Source organism: Varanus komodoensis, unplaced genomic scaffold (assembly GCF_004798865.1).
Source record: "Varanus komodoensis strain SLA01 unplaced genomic scaffold, ASM479886v1 scaffold13_3, whole genome shotgun sequence".
NCBI classification, from domain to species: Eukaryota; Metazoa; Chordata; class Lepidosauria; order Squamata; family Varanidae; genus Varanus; species Varanus komodoensis.
Genome location: NW_025335409.1, coordinates 15,199,189 through 15,226,094, shown reverse-complemented (window position 1 = coordinate 15,226,094; position 26,906 = coordinate 15,199,189). Strand labels below are relative to the sequence as shown.

The 26,906-nt window shown below is 41.6% G+C and overlaps 1 protein-coding gene across 1 annotated transcript; it reads right to left on the bottom strand.

The window, feature by feature from the left end:
• Positions 1-3,324: 3,324 nt before the first annotated feature.
• PRPF18 (pre-mRNA processing factor 18) lies at positions 3,325-26,296 on the bottom strand. Its single transcript, XM_044423320.1, has 10 exons — positions 26,148-26,296; positions 23,107-23,184; positions 18,723-18,830; positions 16,622-16,735; positions 15,677-15,823; positions 9,481-9,549; positions 7,216-7,356; positions 5,450-5,521; positions 4,680-4,835; positions 3,325-4,138 (listed from the first exon to the last, which is right to left on the bottom strand). The coding sequence occupies exons 1-10, from the start codon at positions 26,211-26,213 to the stop codon at positions 4,058-4,060; spliced, it is 1,032 nt and encodes a 343-aa protein (XP_044279255.1). The 5' UTR covers positions 26,214-26,296; the 3' UTR covers positions 3,325-4,057.
• Between the last annotated feature and the right edge of the window lie 610 nt (positions 26,297-26,906).

The window sequence follows — 26,906 nt, the reverse complement described above, 5'->3', positions numbered from 1 at the left end:
TCCCCAAAAGACTTTTTTAAAGATGATAATCTTTAAATCACTCTATTGCCTTGTTCCTTCAGAAGAAAATTATAGTCCTTGTAAATCACAGAAAAGTTTCTAAATTATTTAGAGAACTGGCCAAGGTATAGGATAGGATCCAGAAACCACTAATGAAAGGCTGTGGAAGTGATAAATACAAAATAATTTATAACTCGCTACTTTTTCTTAGCGCCATTTTCATTTCTATTCCCACATATGCTCACAATGGATCAACTACAGTCCTGCCTTGTACTGGCCTCACTTTTTTCCCCAGCCTCATCCATGGCAACAACAAAAAGGCTCTTCTTATTTGCTATTTCAACCATGAGTTGATGGTTCTGTTCCTCTTCTCCCTGTGCATTAAAAGCATTGGACTAACAATGTTTTAAGAAACAAAATTTTAAAACTCAGTAATATAGGACAATAAACCACTTGCCACACTGGGGCTGGCAAAATTCTTCTGCATGATGGAACCCTTCCACATTTATCTCCCTTTTCCTTGCATCCCCACATACCTTGGAAGTAACCCACAGTCCCAAGAATAAGCCCCTAAATCTAGCCTTTTTGTAGGCTCACAAGTGCAAGTCTTATTGTCTTGCCATGACAACTTCCATTTCAAACTTCTTGGTGATACAAACATTCCACTCAGGATTTTCTATCTTGCTAGTTGGAGACTCATTAAGTAAAAAGCCTCCACCTTTCAATGAAAAAGTTGCCATGGCAGCATCTGCCATATAATCATTTTGTCATCATGGTGCCTAGTGGCTAAAAGGAGTGGAACTGGATTAAAATACTAATCCTATTTTTTTAAGCAAAAAGTGTTGACTTGAATGTTTTTTCACAGCTTCCTAGCAATGAAATTATTCTGAAGCGGTCTGGTGTTTTTAGCATTCATAAAGTGCAACAGGGACCAAGCTTAAGGGGAAAAAGTTGGTTTCAATGAAATGCAAAAATGGGTGCGTAAAACTTCCAGAAGTTTGCTGTATGAACCAAAAACTGTTCAACACTGGATACTGCTGAAGACCTTGAATGAAAGACTATTCTTGAAATATCATTATTCATAGGTCAACGATTCTATACATGATGTAATTAAACACGGACTATGCTATGTTCCAGTCTACCCATTAACATAGCCTCAAGTATCTCAAAGGGGTCCCACATAATACTGCCCTAGCACACCAGCCTGTCCCACAAAATTAAACCAAAGAATGCCAGATGTCCATGAGATCAAAGCATCCAACCACACAAGGAGACAGCCTGCCACATCTCTGAATGCTGTAGCCTCGTCTTTTTCCAACCTGCCTCTAGTTAAGGGCAGGCAATTCAGCTGTGCCTCTGTGTCAGGTGTGATCCCGTTGTTGAATCCTCTCAAAGGGACACAGAAGACTTACCTGAATTCAGATGAGGCAGTCCAATGTACCTCTGCATTAATGCTCCAGATGCACTTCCTGTAATCTTCCAATTAGCAATCTGTGCAGCAATGTGAGAGGGCTCCTTAGAGGGCAACAATTCTTAATTTTACATTATTAAAAGTAACCCATTTGAGCTCTAAGTGTGAAATTTCTTTCTATTTTAAAGTTAATTACAAAGATTAATAATATATATGTATTGTATCCATCACTGAGGTTTACAACAATTGAAGTTATAATAGTAAAAAAGACCAACAATTAGGGGGAAAAAGCTGAGGTCATAAAAGAAACTTTATAGACCACAGCATATATATTCTGGCAAATCTACATTCTTTAGTAATTTGCTACTGATCTGTTTAGCTTGATCATCTGCATGTTCATTACAGATGCCAAGTAACAGCTGGCATTGTGTCCAATGACACCACTAACCATGCAAACATTGGATCAGCTTCCTAAAACCATCAATATGGTTGTTCAACATACCCACTGTTTGTATTTGCTGCTGTATTTTCATGTTTCTCTCTGCAATTTCTCAAGATTAACATTTTATGCAAGTTTAATAGGAATTGGATATGGGTGGCTCTCCAGATGTTCTTGGACCCAGTGCCCAAAGTTCTTGACCACTTTGTAACTGGGGTTGGTGGCATCTGGAGTTCAACAAGAACTGGAAAGCCTTCATCCTTGGACTGAAAATACAAAACAAATACGAATCAACATGAATGATCATGACCGACTAAACCATAAATCATGCCCAAAGATTTAAACTCATTTGGATTTTTTTAAAAATGTGGACACCAGTATAAAACAGATACTATAGGAGTCTGGCTAGTCACAAAGGAGAGATAACTTGCTCAAGAACTTGGATACAAGGCAGATATTGGGCAGGTTTGCATGTCACATCAAGCCCTCCTGCAAATAAGCTATAATGGACTACTTATGACAACCCACAGTGTACCTAACATATTATCAGAATCACTGTCAGTTGTTCTTTTCATCAGTCATCCAGCCAGCTCTGTCATGTTTGCCACTATCCTTTGCAGCAGAACCTGTCTTATCTCCCCCTTCCAACTCTGCTACCCTTTGAAGCTTTTATTCAGAGCCTCCAAGAGCCATTTTTTCAGCCCTGGATGATGATAATGTCGTCTTGCCTGTTTAATTTCCTTGTCTGTTTCGGTTGTCTAATAGAAGATGAGACTACACAACATAAGCCAATTTCTGCACAGTCCCCAGGGACCAAGCACCTAGCTGCGAAAGGAAAAATATTGATCAAAGGAAAAAAAACTGAGAAAAAAGTTGTACCAAAAGGGTGGTCACATTTTCACTCCTTCGGGAATGCAATCCTCTTGATTTTTAGTGCTGAACTGGCATCTCCACCTTTTCAATATTTCCCCCAGACTGCAGCTAATCCAGAAAGGGCAGATACGTATCAACCCTCACCTTGCATTTTCAGTGCAGTTCTCACAATTCTTCCTTCCATTTACCTTCCAGCCATTAAATTTGTATACATTTCTGCAAGGAGTTTTAAACTGTCAGGTAACAGCAATCACTGCAACAGGAAGGGCTTGGAAAAGGAGCCACATTAAGGAAGGGTGTGGGGGGGAGAGGGAGTAATAGTGCTCCTTTATGCCTCCCCTTCTGTCAGTTCTTAGACGTAGCCTCCATAGAGCAGAGTGTTGCTATTAATGACTCAATAATTGCTGTTACTAAACCACAAGAGTATGATGAGAAGCAAATTGATGGCCTCTACTACCTATCTTACTCCAGAGCCTGGAATAAGGTGGAGACATGTCCTCTTATTACTATTAAAATAATAAGGGGCTTCTTCTTAATTAATTAAAGAATTAACTTGCAAGTTATTTTTCTTTACTGTAACAGAAATGTTCTTCAGACATAAAACAGTAAGGCAACATTTTATAAATTAGGAAAGTTTACACCAGTAAAGCACAGTAAAACACCACACTGGTCTAGTTGTGTACACCCAAATGCTCACATGGCAGATTTTGGAAATATGGCTGATCCTAGCAAAGGTGTGATTGAAGTGATAAGCTATAAAAACAAGTTTAGCTTTAAAAAAAGGAGGGGCTAAAACAAATATCAAAGATGAGACATTTCACAGCACCTCATTCACACATTAGAGCAAACCAGCAATTCTGGCTTAACAAAGCACAACACACAGGAGTAGTGAGCTCATGTGCACAGCCCACTGGCTCCCACTTAGCCTTGCCGTTGCACAACCTGGAAGGACCAACTTAAACCAGAGCTTAAGCCTGTCTTATCCTGATGTATTTGTATCTCTTGAGGCATATTCCAAGGCTGACATGTTGAATGAAACTATCCCTTTCCTACTTTATCTGCTTGGGGACTCACACAAGCTGCATGTCCCAGAAAGCTGCTCGTTCACATATGGCAATTGGGTCCCATTCTTGGAAATGTATTTTCCCTCAACAGTACAAGATAATCTGCAGGTTCTTCAAAGCACAAATGATTGCAACCTGTTCAAATGAGCCCCAATGAAATGGCTTGCTTTTCTCCTCACATCCCACCCACTCCAAGTCCTAAATATAAAGTTCTCGTAACGAGTGTTCTCTTCTCTCACAGTCCAGGTACCCAAGAGCAGAAACCAATGGTCACAATGCATTGTACTCCACACATTTGGAGGGGTCTGTAGGGAAGTGTTTTTGACAAATTGTCATGAGCCTCTTCAAACCCTAGGAAGAAAAAGACAAAACAGAATGTGGTAACATATCCCAGCTATCCAGACAAAGTACAGGACGAAAGCACAAGAACTGCAGCTGCTAGATAAAGCATAGCAGGTCCAAAGCTGAAACTTTAAGGTAGAAGTTTGGCCCCAAGGGCCAAATTCCATTTTAGTAAAGTTCTCAGGGCTGCATTCCAGTTGTAGGTGGGGCCAAAGACAAAAAGAATGGGGACAAAAATAGAAAAAATACCAGCAAGTTGTACTGTAAAACACTTATCACCAGTAATTAAACCTCAGAAAGGGTGCTTCAACCATTTTGAATGAGAGAAGGGGACTGACCAAGAGATGAGAAAGCACTGAGCAAGTGATAGGGTAAAAGGGATGGCACTGGGGAAGGGGTTGTGATTATATGGGGATGTCTATAGGATTGAACTGAGATGCCTAGTGGGCCAGATGTGGCCCCTGGGCATAAGTTTCCTTAGTGGTCTTAAGGTGTGAGTCAAGATCAAAGTGAGTCTCCAGACAATGAACTACCATTATGTTTATCTTACTTGGATGTATTTCCTCTGGGTTTCATCATTTAGAACATGAGCCACATGCTTTGAGAAAATCTTCTCTCGACCAGTTCGGGCATGGATGCCAACCATGGTGACACCAATAGGCCAAGGGGCATTTCCTATGGCCATCTGAAGATAAGCATCATTAGCCTGCAGAAAGAAAGAATGGCCAGTAACTGATACACAGAATGAACTGTGTCAGCCATATGAGTGTTCTGATCTTCAGAGTTAACTTACCCGTTTGGGGGTCCACAGACCTAAGAACACTGCTGGCCCTCTTCTTACAAGCTTACTCATCATGTAGCTTCACATTAATTGTGACTTTTCTGCACCCACCCCCTTTCACATTTGACATTGCAACCAAACCAGCCTGTCAAGAAATGCTAAAAATTCTACTCTCATATATTTCAGAGTGCATATCCCCAAGAACATCCATTAAAATACAAGCCTTCAGGTGGAATTTGTTTGGATAAAGCCCAGCTTTTAATTCACCCTAACTAAACTGTCAGCAAGCCAGCACCACATCTTGAACCCAACAGTTAGCCATTCCAGTCTAGGGAACCTTACGATGCAAGTGGGTTCCCTCAGCTCTGTGGCTAAGGTCTGAATGGCTTGGTATGCCTGAGTATGTGTCTGTAATGCTGGTTGGTTATCAGAACTAAAATAGTGCTCTGAAGTTAACTTTGGTGAAGCGTTCGAATACCTTGGCCCAACAATACAGATACAGAACATGAATGTCATGGACTCTTAAAAGTGCACCATACCTTCACATACTCTCTTTGTAGCATAAACTTGATAATATCAGTTATTGATTCCTTGATGTCTGCAGGAAGGGTCTAAAAAGAACGACACAAACCAAAGAGCACATGAAAAGGTGAGATAAACCAACTCCCATCAACCCCTTTGGTGAGCATGGCCAACAATCAGGTCTGAGAAACCAGGGACATCTGCAGGGCCAAAGCTTCCCTTATTTAGCAAATGGAAAAGCAAACTAACCAGCCTCAAAGTCCAGCCCCTTATTTGTGCATGAGCTACTGTCCCCACCTCCCGGGCAACGTCGGAGCAGCCAGTTACTTTGATCTACAAGAGGCAGCCTCCTCAAAGAGCAGGAAAGGGTTGCTGCAATGGAAGTGACAGAAGGATCCACAAACACCTATGGTACACACACAGAAAATCCCTAGAGGATGGCTGGAACGCAGTAATCATGCAGAGACAGATCAGGTAGCCTCTGAAAGCCTGAGCTGAGTGGTTTTATAGAGGCTGGCCCTTCCATGTTTGGCTTGATTCTTTTCAGCTGTTCCTGGTCCCTGACACTGCTGCCTCAACTGCCCGGGTGATGTGCACAGCTCTGCTCTTCCACAATCTATTATAAAAGGCTGCTTTTCCTTTAAGGAATGTAGAAGGACATGAATAGCACAAATAGCCAGATCCCTGATTTTCCATTCTTAGATTAGCACTACGTTGAGCACACTCATGGCTTCTCTGCTCTGTCTTTTAAGGGAAAAAACAAGTAATAGTTAACACTATGAAGCCCCTGCCTCCTGGTTTCCACAGAGCATTACTGAAGAGGAAAAGGTGTTGTTTGCCACTCAGCGTTCACTCAGGGCAACTGCTAAACTAGCCAGGCAAATAAAAGGACAGATTCAGGGCATTCCACTCAACCACTGGTTTGAGTGACAAGGTATCTGGATTTGACTCCAAGCGTCAGAGGTTCAAATCTCTTGTATGGATTCCACAGGGGTCCTCAAACTTTTTGAACAGGGGGCCAGTTGAAAGGCTGCGGTGACCATTGCGGGGTGGTGAGGTGGGGGTGTGCCTGGGGCTGCGGGCCAGTGAGGTACCGTCAGGCACGCGCAAGGCGGCATCGGGCGCGTGCAGCAGTGGCTCGCTCGCTCGATCTCCCCCAGCAAGTCCAAAATCATCTCCGAGCGAGCGAGCAAGCAAGCGAGCCACCACCTCCCTACCCGCACTACGAGACAGCGGTGAGCATGCACGTATGGGAGGCAGGTGGCAGCGGTGGCTTGCTCGCTCGGAGACCGTATCTAAGCGTGCGCGTGCAGGAGGCAGGCGGTGGTGGCTTGCTCACTCAGAGACCATCTCCGAGAGAGCAAGCCACCACCTCCCCACCCTTGCACCAAGCACACGCGCAGGTGGGGAACGGTGGCACGGGCAGGATGGAAGGCCACGGCTGGCCGGATCCGTCCTGTGGGCCATAGTTTGAGAACCCATGCACTAGAGTCATGGCACACCAGCTTTTGTTCCTATCTCCAAAATGGAAATTATAACCATGATCTTGCAGGCAGGGTTATTTTAAAGGTATAAACAATAAAGAATATAAAGAAACAGCCAAATTAAAAGAGCCAAAACAGTATATCTGAAGTAGTACTATCCAGGAACAGTTTTACCACAGGACTGAACAAACTAGCTATGTCAGTTTCACCCGCTCTGTCTGTGCCAAAGGAAAAACATTGTTATAATCATTGCATCGTTAGAAAAAGATTACAGAGAAGGAAAATATTGCTGATGTTACCCTTTTCCGCAGTTTTCTGAACAGAGGCCTCAGATATGATTCCGTCTGCTTCTGCGTGGCACTGTTCAGCTTTCCCTGTACACCACGTTTCAAATAATCTTCTCGAGCATTCAGCTCCTTAGCCCAGACTCCAAGAAGGAACTGAAAATGGCAATCAAGTTTAGGCCATACTGCCACAGTGTGGCTAAACATGAACAATATCCTTACATGAAAGCTGCAATCCTATGTGTTTACTTGGGAGTAAGCTATATTAAAATTCTATGGGAGTTATTTCTGAGTACATATCCATGTGGTTGAGCTGCAAGTCTTGAATAAGCAAAGCTATAAATAAGCCGAAGCCCTTCTTCCTTCCAAGTAATACAGTGGTACCTCGGCTCATGAACCCCTCAGTTTACAACCAAATTGGTTCACAAACAAAAATTTCATAAAAATTTTGACTCAGGTCGCGAACTCCGCATTGGGTCGCGACTGCGATTGCAGCCATCTCCCCACTCTCCCGAGTGAGGAGATGGCCGCGATCGTGCCCGTCTTTCCTGCAGGAGCGCAACCACGATCTTGGCCATCTCCCCTCCAGCACGATCGTGCCCATCTCCCCCTCCCTGAGCGTGCCCGCAATCGCACCCATCTCTCCCCCCCCCCAGCACGCCAGGATGACTGGTGCGTGCAGGGATGATGGGCGCGATTGCGGTTGTGCTGGGGGGGGAGGGGAGATGGCCGCATTCGTGCTCAGGGTGAGGGGGGAGAGATGGCTGCGATCTTTGTTCTTTGCAACTTTGCTTTACATTTTTGATTTAAAAAATAGTTACAGAACAGATTAACCTTATTTACATTGAACCTTATGGGGAAATTTAACTTGGCTCACGACCAATTTGGCTCATGACCAGAGTCCTGGAACAGATTAAGTTCGTGAGCCAAGGTACCACTGTATCGACTGGAGTTTCTATTAGTCCCATCTAATGCCAATAGCAAGATACTAATAACAGTAACATAGCATTTTTATAACATTTTCAGAATTTGTTCAAAGAACCTGTTCTACATTATATCAGGATTCTCCACAACAGCCCTTCACTGAAGTTTACTGTTATACTTCCCACATTGCAAATAAGGAGAAACAAACAGGTTGCTATTGGGCGAATTCCTGGTTCAAATTTGACCCCAGCCATGGAAGCATTGTATCCATGAGGCTGTGTCTGTGCACGGCCCAGCCTCTCAGCAAAATGGAAAAGCTACAAGGTACTATGTTACTGAAGATCAGGGCAGCAGTCAGCTCCAGTATGTGGGCTTGGGCATCATCACAGTTCAGCAGGGACCTCAAGCTCAAAGCAAAGCACAGGAGTATTTCCAGGGAATGGACAGCGGTCAATCTTTATGCCTTTCCCAGCTGCAGTGTCTCCTTTGCAACCCTCTCTCCCTGCTTGACCAGAAAGCCCTAAGTCAGGGCCAGGCTAGAGGTGTGGGCAAGCGAGAGGCTGCAAGGGGCAGGCGCTAGTTTTCCCTTGTTCGTGCTCCTGCTTTGTAAATGGAGGTAAAAGCTGAGATGGGGGGTGGGGGGGGAAGTACCCTGCATTTGCAACTGAATGGTTAGTTCTAGTCAGTTATCAAAAGATACAGGATTCCCCTTTGGACTACCTAGCTCCAGATTTTCAGATTTAAGAAAAATTCTTCATGACCACACAGACTACTAAATATGTGATTTGGATGTTTTACTCTTGATGACCTGGCTTAGGTCTCTTATTAGGAATTTCTGCACAGATAAGTTATTTTGTCTATTATTAAGTGACTGCAGGTGGCGCAGTGGTTTAAACCGCTGTGCTGCTGGGCTGGTTGATCGAAAGATCACCGGTTCGAATCTGCACAATGGGGTGAGTTCCCGTTGCTCCGTCCCAGCTCCTGCCAACCTTGCAGTTCGAAAGTATGCAAATGCAAGTAGACAAAAAGGTACCACTTCAGTAGGCAGGTAACAGCGTTCTGTGCACTTCAGTGTTTAGTCATGTTGGCCACATGACCACGGAGACTGTCTGTGGACCAATGCTGGCTCCCTTGGCTAGGAAACAGAGATTACCACCGCCCCCAAGAGTCAGACATGACTGGATGTAATGTCAAAGGGAAACCTTTACCTGTTAAGTTATTTTAAAACATAGCTGGAAAGGAAGTGTCAAGTTAATTCTAACAAATTAAGGTCTGGTCAGCAGAAAAAAATATTTGCTTTAGAACACCATCTATTTCTGCTGATACTTCAGAGGTTCTTCTCTTAAGACTTTTTACCTTCAAGAATTTGGTTATGATGTCCATGTCTTTATGATCATCACCCTGTCCTAAAGATTCTCCCAAAGCCTAGAAAATAAAGAAAAAAGGTGCCTTTATTCATTCGCCTTTCCCACAACAAAAGTTGATCCAAGTTTGCTTCAATTCAGGACCACTATAGATATGCTTTAATTCAGCAGTTTGTCAGGGGAAGAAGTGTGGGGCCCTCCAAATGAATCTGGGCTGTCTACTCCCATTTGCCTAAACCAGCAGAACCTATGGTGAGAGTTGATAAGAGTTGCAGTCAAACATCTGAAGAACCACACAATCCGTATCCTGAGGTACATATACACTCAAAAGCATGGCTGAACAGCTCTCTCTCTTTTAAGTTACATAGGCCAAGATGAAAAGAGTGAACTGAGATACAAATGCTTGCATGTGTCACATGGAAACTGTGATTTGTTCCACCAGAAAAGAAAAATTTCCCAGTTCTCTGAGAGGGACAGACACAGCTGTCTCAGGAGATTCATTATCTACCTTGAGCATCCAAGATGTGATAGGCTGCCAAGATTTTTTTTTTAAACTTTCTAACTACCATCCATTCTTGCTGATCTACCTGGAAAGAAATGACAGAGACAAAAGAAATCTTGACAAACCCTCCAAAGGCTGTTAATGTTCTAGGAAGGAAAAAGCAAAGGACTTGTGGATGCAGCTGACATTGTCCTTGCTCATTACTACTGAAGGTCAGAATGTCAGAAGAGAAAGTAAGTGAACATCAGGCTACACAAATGGTATCACTGGGAGATATTTGATCCATTGCATTACAATCTAACCTTCCCAAACAAAAGATTCCTGGCAAGAGATGAAGTACACCTTATGAGAACTGGAAGGAACATGCTTGGCAGAGGCCTTGCAAAACTCATCACAAGGTCTTTAAAAGAGGTGAGGAAGAGGAAAAGTAACCAGAGCCAGAACTGAGCCAAATACAGGGGACAAAGATGGAAGCAGGTCAACGACGGTGGTCCCTAATGATTTGCAGTCAAAGACAGCAGGGAAACCAGACAGTACAACACCCATGGCCTTTGACTCTCTATCCACTAATGCTAAGAGCACAGACTATAAAGGGGACCATCTTGAAATCCTAATAGAGGAAGGTTAGTACAATATGATAGGCATCACTGGGACTTGGTGGGATGCAATTAATGATTAGCATATAGGACTTGAACAGTATTCTTTATTCAAAAGGGACAGACCCAACAGAAAGGCAGGAGGACTATCACTTGAGATCAGGTTGTACACACACACACAGCATCTGCTGAAAGCAGATGGATAAAGAAAGAAAGAAACATTATACACAGTAACATAAATCAGCTAGTAGCCCTGAGAGGCAGGGAAGGGTTAACTGACATAAGGGGTAAAATGCTGGAAAAACCAGTTGCCAGCCTTGCAGAATCCCTAGAAGCAAGGCTCGGCTCTCACTATGTTTAAGGGAAGAGATACTGTAAATTACACCCCAAGGACACAGAGATAGCTGTCATGAGGGGCAAATGGTTTACACCTGAAAGCATTAACTGACCATCACCTCACGGTCAACAGACCAGATTTGGGGGGATAACACCCAGGGCCTAGAAAGGCTCAGAGTTCCTCTTCAAGGAGAGGTTTAGGTTTTGCTGCCATTTCTCCATACTGAAAAACACTGTGCTAACCTGCACTGCCTGTGCCTGAGGCCGGTACAGTATTAGAGTGCATAGCCAAGACTATACACTGAGCTTTGCTATTTTATGTCCAAGTGGGCCAACAAGGCCTGGGAATTGGGGTTCTTGGTTGGCTGTAAACTTCTTGTTGCTGCTCTCCAAATTCCCATTCCCTTTCCCTCCCCCATTTCCCCCTTTTATCCTTTTAGCTGTAATTTCAATACCCTCCACCTCTGTATTTTTAATAAAGCTATTTTCCCCAGAAAACCTGGGCTTCTCATGTGCTAAAACTAATGTCTGGTTGAAAGTTCTGGGATGAGGGAAGATCTGGGTGGGACTTTCAGCTCAGTTGGCCATGGGAGTGGGGAATCCTGGTAAGCTTTCCACTACATACATCAAGGTACTACCCTTGTTAGTCTTGGCCTAGTGTGACAGAATGATCTCAGTTCAAATCCAAGGCAAACCATTCAACATCACAGTAGTCCAAGTCTATGCCCCAACCACTGGTGCTGAAGAAGCTGAAGTTGACCGGTTCTATGAAGGCCTACAACACCTTCTAGAATTAACACCAAAAATGATGTCCTTATCATCATGGGGGATTGGAATGCTAAAGTAGGAAGCCAAAAGATAACTGGAATAACAGGCAAGTTTGGCCTTGGAGTACAAAATGAAGCAGGACACAGGCTGGTAGAATTTTGTCAAGAGAATACGATGGTCATACCAAACACTCTTTTCCAACAGCCCAAGAGACGACGCTACACATGCACATCGCCAGACGGTCAACACAGAAATCAGATTGACTGTGTGCTCTGCAGCCAAAGATGGAGAAGCTCTATACAGTCAGTAAAAACTAGACCAGGAGCTGACTGTGGCTCAGATCATGAGCTTCTCGTTGCAAAATGTAGGCTTAAATTGAAGAAAATAGGGAAAAGCACTAGGCCACTCAGGTATGACCTAAATCATATCCCTGAAGAATATACAGTAGAGGTGACAAATAGAATTAAGGAATTAGATCTGGTAGACAGAGTGCCTGAAGAACTATGGACAGAGGTTCGCAACATTGTACAAGAGGTAGGAACTAAAACCATCCCAAAGAAAAAGAAATGCAAGAAAGCAAAATGGCTGTCTCAGGAAGCTTTACAAATAGCTGAGGAAAGAAGGGAAGCAAAAGGCAAGGGAGAAAAGGAAAGATACACCCAATTGAATGCAGAATTCCAGAGAATAGCTGGAAGAGATAAGAATGCCTACATAAATGAACAGTGCAAACAAATAGAAGAAAACAATAGAATAGGGAGGACCACAGATCTCTTCAAGAAAATTGGAGATATGAAGGGAACGTTTCATGCAAAGATGGGCATGATAAGGGACCAAAATGGCAGGGACCTAACAGAGGCAGAAGAGATTAAGAAGAGGTGGCAGAATTACACAAAGGACCACAAGAAAGAGCTTAACATCCCTGATAACCACGATGGGGTGGTCACTGACCTCGAGCCAGACATCCTGGAATGTGAAGTCAAATGGGCCTTAGGAAGTCTGAACAGCAACAAAGCTAGTGCAGGTGACAGTATTCCAGCTGAGCTATTTAAAATCTTAAAAGATGATGCAGTAAAGTGCTACATTCAATATGCCAGCAAATTTGGAAAACCCAACAGTGGCCACGGGATTGGAAAAGGTCAGTTTACATTCCGATCCCAAAGAAGGGCAATGCCAAAGAATGCTCAAACTACTGCACCATTGCACTCATTTCACATGCTAGCAAAGTTATGCTCAAAATTCTGCAAGCTAAGCTCCAGCAGTATGTGGACCAAGAACTACCAGAAGTACAGGCAGGATTTCGAAGAGGGAGGAACTAGAGATCAAATTGCCAACATACGCTGGATCATGAAGAAAGCTAGGGAGTTCCAGAAAAACATCTACTTCTGCTTCATTAACTATGCTAAAGCCTTTGATTGCAGGGATCACAACAAACTGTGGCAAGTTCTTCAAGAGATGGGAGTACCAGACCACCTTATTTGTCTCGAGAAACCTTTATGCAGGTCAAGAAGCAACAGTAAGAACTGGACACGGAACCACTGATTGGTTCAAAATTGAGAAAGGAGTTCAGCAAGGCTGTATACTGTCACCCTGCCTATTTAACTTATATGCAGAGCACATCATGAGAAAGGCGGGCCTAGATGAATCACCCATTGCAATTAAGATTGCTGGGAGAAATATCAACAACCTCAGATATGCAGATGATACCACTCATGGCAGAAAGTGAAGAGGAACTAAAGAGCCTCTTGATGCGGGTGAAGGAGGAGAGCGCAAAAGTTGGCTTGAAACTCAACATTGAGAAAACTAAGATCATGGCATCCGGTCTTCTCACTTCCTGGCAAATAGATGGGGAAGAAATGGAGGTAGTGACTGATTTTATTTTCCTGGGCTCCAAGATCACCACAGATGGGGACTGCAGCCAAGAAATTAAAAGATGTTTTCCTGGGGAGGAAAGCTATGGCAAATCTAGACAGCATACTAAATAGCAGAGACATCACCCTGCTGACAAAAGTGCGTATAGTCAAGGCTATGGTTTTCCCAGTTGCAATGTATGGCTGTGAAAGTTGGACCATAAGGAAGGTTGAGCGCCAAAGAATTGAGGCCTTTAAATTGTGGTGCTGGCGGAGACTCCTGCGAGTCCCCTGGACCACAAGGCAATCAAACCGGTCAGTCCTAGAGGAGGTCAACCCCGACTGCTCTTTAGAAGGCCAGACCCTGAAGATGAAACGCAAATACTTTGGCCACCTAATGAGAAGGAAGGACTCCCTGGAGAAGACTCTAATGCTGGGAACAGTAGATGGCAAAAGAAGAAGGGGACGGCAGAGAATGAGGTGGCTAGATGGAGTCACTGATGCAGTTGGTGTGAGCTTGCGTGAACTCCGGGGGATGATGGAGGACAGGAAGGCCTGGAGGAATGTTGTTCATGGGGTCGCAATGGGTCAGACACAACTTTGCGACTAACAACAACAACAAGTGTCCAACAGAGAAAATGTAACATCCTGGTTTAACAGAAGTCAAAGGTGCAATTACCTGAGAGGAACCAGGCTGGGGTAACAGTATGTGTAAAAAGTTTCTAGGTGATATAGTTGTTCACAAGCCAGCAATGTGATATGGCTGAAAAGTCTGATGAAACCTTTGGCTGTCTTAACAGACACAAAGTTCCCAGATCACACTTAGCAAGGGCACATTTTAAGAAGACCATTCACAAACTACAGCACAGCCAATGGAGAAAGACAAGGACAGTGCAGGCTCTGGAAACCAAGTCCCAAGAGGAATGGTTCAAAGAGCTGGATATGATTAGTCTGGATAAGCAAAGATTAAGGGCAGACATGGTAAGTATTCAAATATCTGCAGACAGTTACAGAGAAGATAGAGCAGGATTGTCTCTGATGCTCCAGAGGACAGGACTAGAAATAACAGGTGGAAAATGCAGGAAAGCAGAGTTTGGATGAACTAACTGGAGAAACCGCTGCAGGAAGTGGTGGCTTCTTTGCTAGAGTCATTTTATTTAGTAATTATACTTTCAGTGTACCCAATAACCATAGTCTCTAGGAGGATTACAACAATTTTAAGACTCTAATTATACAATAAGCATTTAAAATGCAATACAATATTTAGAAAGAATACAGTACTAAGCATAAAGCATACAGATAGATAAAACAGAAACAGAAAACTAGAATTAGGTTGTTAAAATGCCTGGGAGAATAAAACACCTTTGCCAGGTGTTAAAAAAGACCTTGTGTGTGCCAGGCAAATCTTTCGGGGAGCATGCCATAAATGGGTTGCCACAACTGGGAAGACCCTCTCTCTCATAGCAATCTAGTTTTCTTCAGCAGGGCTGCCCAAAAGAGGGCCTCCAAGGACTTCTTAGCTCTATAATTCTATGACTACAAACTGCTTTCCTAACTTCTTTTTTTGAAAATGTATTTCCTCCCAGAAGAGAATTCTTTGTTCAAGAAATCCATGTCAAAAGATTCCTAACAGAAAGCGGAATGCAGGATTCTAAAAATTATAGCTGCAAAAATGTTAGCTATAAAAATATACTCATCAATCAAAATACAAAAGATAAAAGGAGAAGCAGTGGAACCCATAATACAATCCAGATGTCCCCTAGCCCTATTTTTGACAAATCATATCCTCAGCTGTAGCCTTTAAAAAAAAATACATAAGTAGCGTATCAAAAAGGCACCAGGGAAGCAGGGCAGGCTTATCTTGGACTCTGTTTAATACCTACTGAAATTTCTGAAGCAACCAAATAGACTGAATATGCTTTCTAGTAATTACCAGGAGATGGAGTCTTTACCTTTCATAGCTCCTTTTCCATGGCTACTAAACCAAAATTAGTAAGAAAAAGAAAGGTTGTAGGTTAATACAAATAAAAAATGTGCAAATATTTGTTACAGAAGCTAGCTTTCCTTGGGACAGAATGTGTTTGTTTATTCTGAAGTGTGCACAATCATTTGGAAATAGTCAAATGATCTGTACAATACCTCCAATTCTTCAATGGTTGTATTCTCTTCATGGACTTTAAGATCATTCTGTGTATCATCCTCTCCCTGTTCCTGGCCACCCACAATTTCATTCAGATACTGCTGGTCAATTTTATCCAAAGCAGCCTTCAGATCATTTCTCAATCCCTACAGAAAGAAAAACAACTGTCCATGATATGTCAAGTTAATCTGGCAAACAGGTCACTGCCCAAGCCCTTAAAAGAGTTATGTAAGTGGCAAACTTTGCACAATGTGTCATCAGATTAGATAAATCAGTTGGACATTTTCAACTGAACAATCCTAATTGCAAGTGCTAAGAGACGCCTCTAAGATCAGTCTGGGCGACAGGAAGGTGGTGTAAGAGGTATAATGCATATGAATTAAGTCTTCAAACAGGAACTAATGGTTGGATCCAAATTTATACTGGACAAAATGTGCTGGCAGAACCCCCATTACAACTCCTTTCCATGACAGCCCTGAGAATGCTACACAGGGAATTGGGAGATTCTATTGTAAGGGGTGAGTTGTGCTCTGGTGGGGGAGGGAGCTCTAAAAATCAGGTAGAGTGGCTTCTCTCATGGAAGATCCATTCTTACTGCAGAATTTGGTTTATATTTCAATACACTAATAAACTGGAAAATTACTTGGCCCATCCATAAGCTGGAATATCTAAATGTGCTCTCTAAAAGAGGTGCATACTGAATGAGTCAATCAGATATTAAAGGAGATACATAGACCTTGAGGTGGGCAGACTGGCCAAGGGACCCATACAGGTTCAGTCCCAATGGCTTGACTTCAGTTAGCCAAGAATGAGGTGCATTGGCTAAATGGAGCAGTAGAGCCTGGGCTAAATACACACCACCAGTTCCATGTTATGTGTAAAAAAATCTACCAGTTAATTATGGCTCCTTCAAGGATCTCTCTTATGCTTACGCACAGATATACCTTGTTCACTTCTGGAGCCAGAATTTCTATCTTCCGCAACCGCTGGAAAGCATCGTAATCAGTTTCTCCAAACAGTCTGATAGGCTCACCCCTTTCTCTCAGCCGCCTAATAACCTACGAGGAAATAAGCAAAGGGCAAGTTTAGTACAAACTTGGGAGGAAAAACAAAGACAGATGAACACACGGCAGTTTAGTGCAAAGCAACCCCACAGAAAAAGTCTCAAACATTAAAGAAGAACAACCCCATTCACAAATCATTCTCCAGGGTCATTTTAACTCTAGCATGACTCTGGTTTGTTTACATAGTATCAGCAGTGATATAAGTTTTCTAGAAAAAATTGAAATGCAAAATTGCCTGTGCAAATTAGACAAATTTAAATCAGAACATTTCCTGCTGTTCTCCCTAAAGGTCATAATCTAATATGTTCATTTTGCTTGTATTTAGTAAAGAGAACTAAAAGTAACCTATGTTAATTTTCCCCCAATATCTGATCAAGTGACTTTTATCTTTTAAAGTGTGCATTTATATGGGCACTTTTATTGGAATGTCTGTAAACATTTAACGTACTTATTTCTATGCCATCCATAGCCTGAAGGGCTCTGTGGGCAGCTGACAATTTTTTAAAATAGCATGTACTTCACTTGTATTATTTAAATGGGGGGGGTAAGTAAAGTTACTAAAATGGACACAATTCTTCTTAAACGCAATGTCCCCCAGGTAAGCTGGACTACCATACCCAGCAACCTCCCCCCAGGCACTGTGGCTTGGAGTTGTAATCCAACACATCTGAAGGATACCAGGTTGGGAAAGGCTGTGCTAATAACCCAAAGAACTGTGCATGATATGCTGATCACCACACCTCTTTTTCAACAGAGCTCATCTCTCTTCCAGTAAGGCTGCTTGGACAACTTCAGTTTCACTATCACTGTTTATCAGAGTCATTTCACTCAGATATATATGAATTTCAATAATACATATAACTTCATTCACATACTTCCAGGGCTAATCAGCTGAAAAACATTCAACTCTGAAACTGCCTAGCTTGATCAATATTGCATTTGTAAGTGACAGACAGGGCTTCATTTTTTTACTAAGTGAGCTTACAAAATAGCTCATTTTTTGTATAAAAATAAAGTGCTCTATTGCTAGCATCAGTCTAAGAGCAAAGACGGTGCAGGAATATGCCCAGCCTGATGATACAATTTGGCAGTTGCTTACTTCAAAAACAATGGACAAATAATCATAATTTTGAAAGTCACTTCTCTGACAACACAGAACTAGAGTTCTATGGTGGGAAACCGAAATACGCTCTTTCAGCCATATCAGTGGGAAGATATGAAAGATTTTCAATGACTACACTATACATTTGAGTCAACATGTGTGGAAATCATTAATATGTTACCCCAGATACACTAGCACTAGTATACATGTAATGCAGGTTCTATCTTCTTTCTGGAGCTAAACTTTCCCCTTCAACTGAAATTAAGGGCTATGTCCATACCTTAGGATTCCCATTTAATCGGGATTTAATGTTTATTTAATGTTGATTTAAATTCCTGATTAAACCCTAAACAGGAACCCTGATGAGCCTTAACCACTATTAAAGTAAACAATTATGATGTTCTTTTTAGCCACTCCATGAGAGTAGGACGACAGGGAGCAGGAACTCCTGATCCCTTATCTACAGTTAAGATCAAATCATTTCTATGACTGCACTGACTGCAGGCAGTTCAAAGATTGGAACTGTTATGGAATTTCAGAGAATAGCTAGTCTAGTGAACAATCTTATATATGTAGCTATCTACAGCTATTGACTCTTGTATGATTTAACAATATTTATTCTAATGGTCACCCAGACACATAAAAGCACAGTGGCTTTTATATACATTAAATAAACAAATAATAAAATTATACAGTTACTGCATGACAATTAAAATTTACATTATATGGGTTGGATCTGACTTAGGCATACTTGAACAGAACCACTGACATCAAGAGGACTACAGTCAGGCTTGCAATATAAATTCCCCATAAATATTACAATACATTAATAGCCTTACATTGGTCCACATACAGCCAGCACTGAGGATCTGTCTTTACCTCTTGTCTAGAAAGAGTCATAGGCAACTTCTCCTCTGCCAATTCAAGCTCCAACACTGGATTTGATGAAGTGATTGCCTTCTCCTCCTCTTCCTCTTCCTGCTGTATCTGGGTAGCAACAAGAAGCATAACAAGCCATGCTTTTAAATAAAAGCAAAGAAAATTTCAACTCACAGGAACTTAACTTGTTTCTAAGAGCAGCTTTTAATGGTATGCAGCATAGCTGACATGCAGAAACTTCTACAAGCTGCCAGTTAAATTATTTAGAGTTTGCTTTGGCCTCAGAGTTGCACAATGTCTACAGACATTTCATAGTGATTCACTAAGCATGGAGAGCAAGCACTCCGATGCCTTACTATCAAGTTAAAATTTTAGCTAAGTCAAAGTGATGTTTCTGCGAAGGGAAAGGCATCACATACATATACTGGGTGAGGAGGGTATCATAAGAGTTGTGGGTGGAAAAGGTTAAGGGACAAAATGGGATCATGTTTAGTGTATATAATAATTGGAAACGTGTTTTTTCCAATTCTGGTTTTGAGACAAACTATGATTTGCACAAATCATTGCTTGCCTAGTCCAGACAAGAAGGCAACTATGGTGTGATCAAAGCAGAAGAGGGGAGGAAAAGAACCAGAGCTCATGAGGAAAGGGAGAAGCCAAACCATGATTTTATATTACATGTGAACTGAAACACTGAGTCAATTTCAGCTACTATTGTTCTCCAAACCTATGACACTGTCAATACTTCTAAACAGCACAAGATCATCAATTCTCCTCAATAAATGCAGCCTATAATTTCAGCAACTTGTGCAGAATGACTTTTGAGAACCCACATATTCCTCTGTGAAAATGCCAAAGGAATATGCAGTACATAGCCATGACAATGTTTTATAAAAAAACCAAAGATTTATACAAGATAAAGTTCTAGGTTTATTATATAAAACAGCATTTTAAATCTGAAATATACAAATACATAGTGAATATATGCATCTCTGAAAGGGAACTTTATTGTGCTAATGGTGGAGTTAACTTCCAGATGGAAATAGCTTAAGCCATTCCATCAGCTGGAATAAGTTACAAGCAATGTCTGTGCCAAATAAAAAGAAATAAAATATTTTGTTACATAACTTCCCCTTTACAAGCAACTCAAACACCTGTAACTAGCAAAGCAAAAGCACCTAGTTTTGTAAAACACAGACAGCTTTTTACCTCATCATAAGCATGTTAAAATTTAAATGCAGAGATCTGGGAGGCTCTGTGAAAGCATTTAGGGAGCTGGAATGTCTCAGAGTTGTATTTAGAAAGATTTATTTGAATACAGATACCATCCACACTCCTTTTATTCTGATTTTTCCAATTAGAATATAAATACTAAGCAATTAAATTGTACAACTACTTGATCTTACAGTGACATAAGCTAGTAAAATTTACTGAATACCTAAAAATAGAAGAGAAAAAGCTCATTCTTAATGTATGTGGACTCCTCTAGTCTCTTCTTTTTAGCCATCCCACACCATGTCAGTCTTGCCACGGTGGCCCTGTGTACACCAGCCTCACAATGCTAGATGATATGAGCCACAACACTCCTGTTTCTAATGGAAGTTACTACTTGAGAAGAAGTGCTAATTCTTTTCATAAATCTTGCCAGAAAAAATCTTTAATATACTATGTTGAAACCAAATTCTTTAATTTCATTTTTGTATGATTGTTAAATGCAAACTTCTCTGTGTTGCTTCTGTACTTATGTCTAAGAGAGACTCCCAGACCATCAGCAGCAAGGAGTGCTATACACACAACTTTTAAAACCAGGCAGTTGTCAATTTTGATTGTTTTACTGCTACATAACTGATTTTAACAGGCCTAATAGCTCAAAGACAGAGAAATGTCTTCTGACAGCAAAGGTGGTAGTAAATCAAGGATGACTAGCCCAAAGATGAGGCAGAGTTTTATTGTGGATCCTTACCATCACTGCTGACTCAGCTTTAAGCCAATGACTGAACAATACAGCAATCCACTGAAGATAACCGGCCATGGTGGGTTCTCATGTGATGTGAACCTGGACAGCTTCTTGCAGGGTGGTTTGTTCTGCGACAACAAGCCATTGTTGGAGCCCATAGTTTGTTCTAGGGATTGTTGGACCCATTATGAGTTGATGGGTTGTCCAAACTTAGAACACTGATTGCATTGTGGGTCCAGGGAAGTAGTAAGTGTAGTGCTCAGCAATATTATCAAAAAGTCCTTGACACTCCTGCAGGCAACATCTATGGACATCCCGCCCCCCGAGATCAGCAGCAGAGGCCCTCCTCCGGGAACCCTCCGTGAAAGACATTAGGAAGCAAAGTACCCGGACGAGGGCTTTCTCTGCGGTGGTGCCCCGCCTATGGAATGCACTCCTCAGAGAGGTCCCCCTGGCGCCATCATTATTTGTTTTTCAGCGCCAGGCTAAGTCCTTTTTATTTCAACAATATTTTAATAACTTTTAACATCAGCTATATAGGTTTTAATCTGCAGCCAGGATGGATCTGGATTTTATTTGTATTATGTTTTATTTTATTTTTCTTATTTATGTAAGCCATCCTGAGGCTATGCGAAAGGACAGCATACAAATGCTATAAATAAATAAATAAATAAATAAATAAATAAATAAATGGACACTGATAAAAACAGATTTCAGGTACGTTACTTGCTTTCCCTTGACAGTTTATGTTAAAGCTTATTTAAAATGTTCCTTTAAAAGAAATCCTTACTTTTGACAACTGTCAAATGTAAGAGCTTCCATAAACAGAGTGGGATACTCTTTTCCACTTTTTCAAGCACTTAGAGGTTGAGGGACAGGATGGTAAAGGTAAAGTCCAAACTTAAAACCTTGCGCATCTTGCTGTAGCTATAATCACCCCTGCTACACAAGCAAAGACCAGGTCATGGCTTGGCTTTGTGTATGGCACAGTAAAAGCAAAGTAATATTTGAAGCCTGGCTTTCTGCATACCCGAACATGTTGTCTACTTAGACATTCTGGTAAGTGCCTGCTGTCTATCAGGCAAAGCTTTGCATTTTGGGTAGCTGGACCTGTGTGCCTGTAGAACTCCAAACCAGTGAACCCCCCACCTAACACACACATTTGTAACTGAAATGGAAAACATTTGTACACATTTAAAAAAAGAACAGCTGATGAGCCAGTAAGACCTGCTCCACGGTGCCACTTGGGCATTTTAGTGGAGCTGTCATTGGTTGACACTTTGGAGATCACAAGAAGCGATCTTTAAAAAAGGGAAGGGAAAAATTGCGAAGACTTCAAGAGGGATTATGATTGCAGCAGGGAGAGGAGGCAAAATGAGTTCTGCCATGCAGGTCTCCTCAACACTCTGTGAGAAGATGGATGGGGAAAGCGAGGGCAAACAAACTATAGTGAGCCCAAAGTGGGCATTTCCATAAACAACCTACATTGTATAGCTTATCTGCAGGGTGCACTGCCATGCTGTGTGAACTAACCTATTCTATCATTTTGTGAGAGAGGAGTTTTAGCAATCATTTTCAGTTTTTTTTAAAAAATCTGCAATTTTCTCTGTCCAGTATGGAAGTGAAATTGATTAGCTTTATCACCATGGGAGAATGTTTGAAATTTCTGTTTCAAGGTTGGAAAGCTGTTGACTAACTCTGGATGGGAAGGTAATTTATAATGGACTATCATTAAAGCAACATCTGGATCTGAAGAACACTTTCAATCTAAAACAGTTTAGCTGTTCAAACTGCTACATTTCTCCAATTGCATCCAAACTCTTTTCAGACATTCTGGTGGGGGAAAAAAACAGAAAGCCTTCCAGATGACTCATTCATTGTATTTGTCCCAAATACAAGCTGCTTACTATACTTGCCATACCTGCACCAAAAATATAAGCCATATTCCATTGTTTTTCAAGGACTGGATCTTCTAAGCTAAAAAGATACTCCAATATGATGTTCATTTGCTGCATTTTTAAGCATTTGGGATGCCCCAACAAAACCAGGCTAGCAGTGTAAGGATTAGCAGCGTCTTATGCTGTTCTGTACAAGGGATTTGGTTATGTTGGATCCAGTGTACATGCCTGCTAGAGCACAACTTAAACAGAAAACAAGAACAGCTTTATTTTCAAGCATCTTCATGCCCTCCACAGAAGCCAAATTATAAACACAAATTCAAATAGCTACACATCCATGCAAGTTTTTTCCTGCATTGCAAACTTTAGTTGGGAACTCATACCTCTCCTGATGGCTTCTCGTTTACAGGCTAAAGTACAACAGTGGTAGAGTGAACAAAGAATAATTATTAAGGTATTTTAAAATAATATCATCAAGAAGATACTGCATAGGTAAGCAGAAATGCTAACCTAAGTATTATCACATTACCTTGTAGCCACATCTTTGAAAATATGCCTCTTCTTCTTTCTTTGCTAGTTCACTACGCTTGAAGTATTTTTTATTTTCCTGAAAGAAAGGAAAGCAGTTAAACATTATGACATTTCATTAACACCCTTTTAACAATGATGTTCAGAAAAACTGGAGTACAGCATGATAGTTAAGACCTGAATACCAAGTAGTACACCAAAAAAATTCCACCAATATAAAATTATGGTTACAAATGAACCACTAACACATTTTTCTCATTGGCCAAGTATTTTAACTCTATTCAGATATTCTACTTATAGACAAAACAAGTATCTAAGAAAGGGTGTGCTTCAGCCTTACCTTTCTTCCCTGTTGTTTTTGTTACCCTATAATCATGGAGAGCAGTAGTCTGAAGATGTGAGCCACCTGTGTGTGTGAGCCAGAGTGCAGATTTGTCAGCACTCTGCTTCACATGGACAGAGTGTTTGCTTTACCCACATACAGAATGCTTGAACAGGGTTCCTGTATAGGGATAGCTGAAAACAACTTCTGACTGGAGAGAATAAATGACTTTTTGCATATAGATTATTTATATACAGCTTGTCGTAGTAATTTATAGCAAGTTACAAATAAATGGTACAATGAAAAACAGCCCATATAATACAAATTTAATAAATTATTTTAATTTATTATTTGGTAGACAAAGCTTCCAAATCAGAATTCATTTAGGGCTTAATCAAGATACACATAGGTTATTCAGGAACATACCAAACAGTCCAGCGATTCCCAGCCAGTCAGCCTCCAGATGTGTGAGACTACAATCCCTATCAGCCCTAAAGCTGGGTGTCTAGGATGAAGTGAACTGTAGCTCAATATCATCTGGAGGGTACCAAACTGGGGATGGAAAGATTATTTTGGGTTTGGTTCAGAACACTTACAGAACCATTAATAAATAGGAACTAGGAAGAAAAAGCTGGGAAGAATTTTCCACAAGCTAGTATCTCCTGAAAAGTAACATCTATTCTATCTTAGTGGCTAAAGCCTCATATAGATTGTCTTTAGTGTCTGCTCTCAGTGTCTCAAACCTATACCTGATCCAGCTGCGACAATCATATACTACAACAAGCCTCCACATAAGCAGGATAAAAAAGTATGAAAGAGCAAATGCAAAAGGAATGGTCCCTGACACACACAGAAGTCCTGGTCTAGTAGCCAGAGTTATGCAAAAAGAACCGTGCTCATCAGAAACAGTACTGATCATTTATTAGGGGGAGGCTGCATTTGGTGCTCAGTTCGTACAAGGCTCAGCTCAGACTTTCTGGTTCTCACCACTGTGACATGATTTAAAAGGAAAGAACAGATTTTTTCCCTTTTTGCTTTTTAGCTGCTGCATATTGCAGGAACAGATTGGTAGTGGAAGACAAGCAGCCTATCATTATTGACCTTCTAATCAGTTAGCTCTTATAAGTTTTCAAGGAACCCTAACCAAACTGAAAGTCACTCACTTAAAGGATCACAAACCCCATTTTCAAATATGCATAAATAAAATCAGTGCAGAAGGCTCTGCCCGAATTTAAATGTTCACAATGTATTCCCTGTTCATAATGCTGCAGGAAAAAACCTAATATATAAATCAAACCAGATTATTAGATTTAAGTAAGTACAGGTGCATCTTAAACATCCTGACTGAACAGGTACACAAGTCAGACCAAGGGAATTTGTAAAAAGATATGCAAACTGTAGCTTTAATAACTGAGGCTGAAATTTGGGTCTTCAGCTGCAAACCAGACATTGATAAGAAAACTGCAATACATGCTTCAATATCTCTGAACCCCCCATTACATCAAACAACAACTAACTAAAGTTCATTTTAAATTGCATTTTTGTATTAACTTGGTTTAATATAATGTGTATTAGTAACTGAAGGAATTTCATAAATTCAAAAAAGAAAATATATAATGGTTTTTAGACCTCTGAATTTTCAACATGCCACTGAGAGAAACTTGGGGAGGGCGTGCAATATAACATACTCTTCCTTGGCCTGTATCATTCAGCCCATGCTTATTTTTTGTTATTTTCTTATCTGTTACTTGCAATTAGACAAATCTGAATGTATACTGTGGAATACAAAATATTTAGTTAATTCAAAGTTTCATCATCACTAAAATATCTTTGGAATTTTATTGCATTCTAGTATCAACAGGAATATCATATTCTTTTAACTAGATGGACTTCAACAGGCAAACTTTAAAGCTACAGAAACCAACATGCAAACACTGATGTATTAACAGCAGCATATGTTCTATAAAAATGGGTCCTCTTTTTGCTGTTCCAGGTGCTTTCAATTAAAAATATTCAAACTGGGTTATACATAACTCAAAAGCTAATTTTGCAGAGGATATAAAGGTTCCCACCATTTTTGGCAGATCTCTGAGCTCTTAATAGCTGAATTTAAAGCAAAAACTTTTTAAAAAATCAAATTGTTCCCATAACTGGATCTGCGCCAGAAAGATGTGCATACTGGATTTCTTTCTCTTGTACAGCAGTTAAAGACAAATCTTTCCAGCAGAATAGCTGAACATCCCAAGCCCTTCTGGATCTCTTTAAATGTTAATACTGATCATGCCTCAGGTTTTTCCTCACCACCGCCCACAAGATGCATTTTGAAGTCAGTCTCACCACTCTGGGGAACGCTGAGAAAACAGTTAAGGGAAGGTGAAGAAAACTGCTCCTGTAGACGGAAAAGAGTTAAAATACGAAACCCCGCTAAAGCCAAAAAAGCAGTCGCGAAGCAGCGTTGGCCTCTTAGAAGGTGAGCACGGTGCGCGTCCATCCCTCTCAGGAACTGGTCCGTGGCAGACGAACAGGCTATTTCGACGTTCCCAAAACCCACCCAGTTTCCCCGACATGGTGAACACGAAAAGCAGAAACGCGAGAAAGGGGCGAGCTCCGCCTGCTGAATTTCTGCCTACCACCTCTTTCTGAAACAGGAGTGAACCGGGGGTAGCACCCCAAGTCCCCAGCCCCAACGCTACGACAATTCCCCATGGGTCTCCCCTCACCGCCAGCAGCTCCTTCTCTTCCAGCAACTTTCGCTTCCGCGCAATCTCCGCCTTGAGAATATCCATACTCTCCCGGGCAGCGTAAAGGCCCGCGAAGCCACCGCCAGGCCCGCTCTCGCCGCTCGGCCGGAAACCCCGCAGCAAAACAATCGGCCTTGGCTTCCGCACAGGCGCAGTGCGAATCTCAATCTATGATGCGCTGGAAAGTGTAGATTGATCACTCTTTTAACCGCCGCCGAGATTCCGAGTTATTCACAACGGCTTTTCTTTTGGAGGGGGAGGGACAGCTGATCTTAAGAAAGCGTGAAATATCTAGAATTTTTGTTATAGCTGCGACTGGACAGCAGCAAGTCGTTAGCGCCGGGGATGGGTGCGCGGCATTCTCTTACCACAGCCTTTCCCAACCTGCTGCTTTCCGCATGTGTTGCACTGCAACTCCCAGGAGGATTCTTGGAGCCGTAGTCCAACACATCTGAAGGGCACTAGGTTGGCTAAGGCTTGGCTTATGACAATCTTACATTGTGGTCCAGTGTTATTTTTCCAATATTGCAAGCGGAGCAAGGGGATCTACAAGCACCATGTGATGACAGCATTGTAAATACTTGCTTGAAATACTTGCCTGTGTTGTGCTTTTTTCTATCACTACGGAGTGGCGACGAAAAAGTTGACAGACTCGCTTCCGGTTAAGATCCTTAGAGCGCTCCCTACCGACATCCTCCTTGGTCAATTAGGCTGAAGTCGAGGACAAGGCTCGCCCTA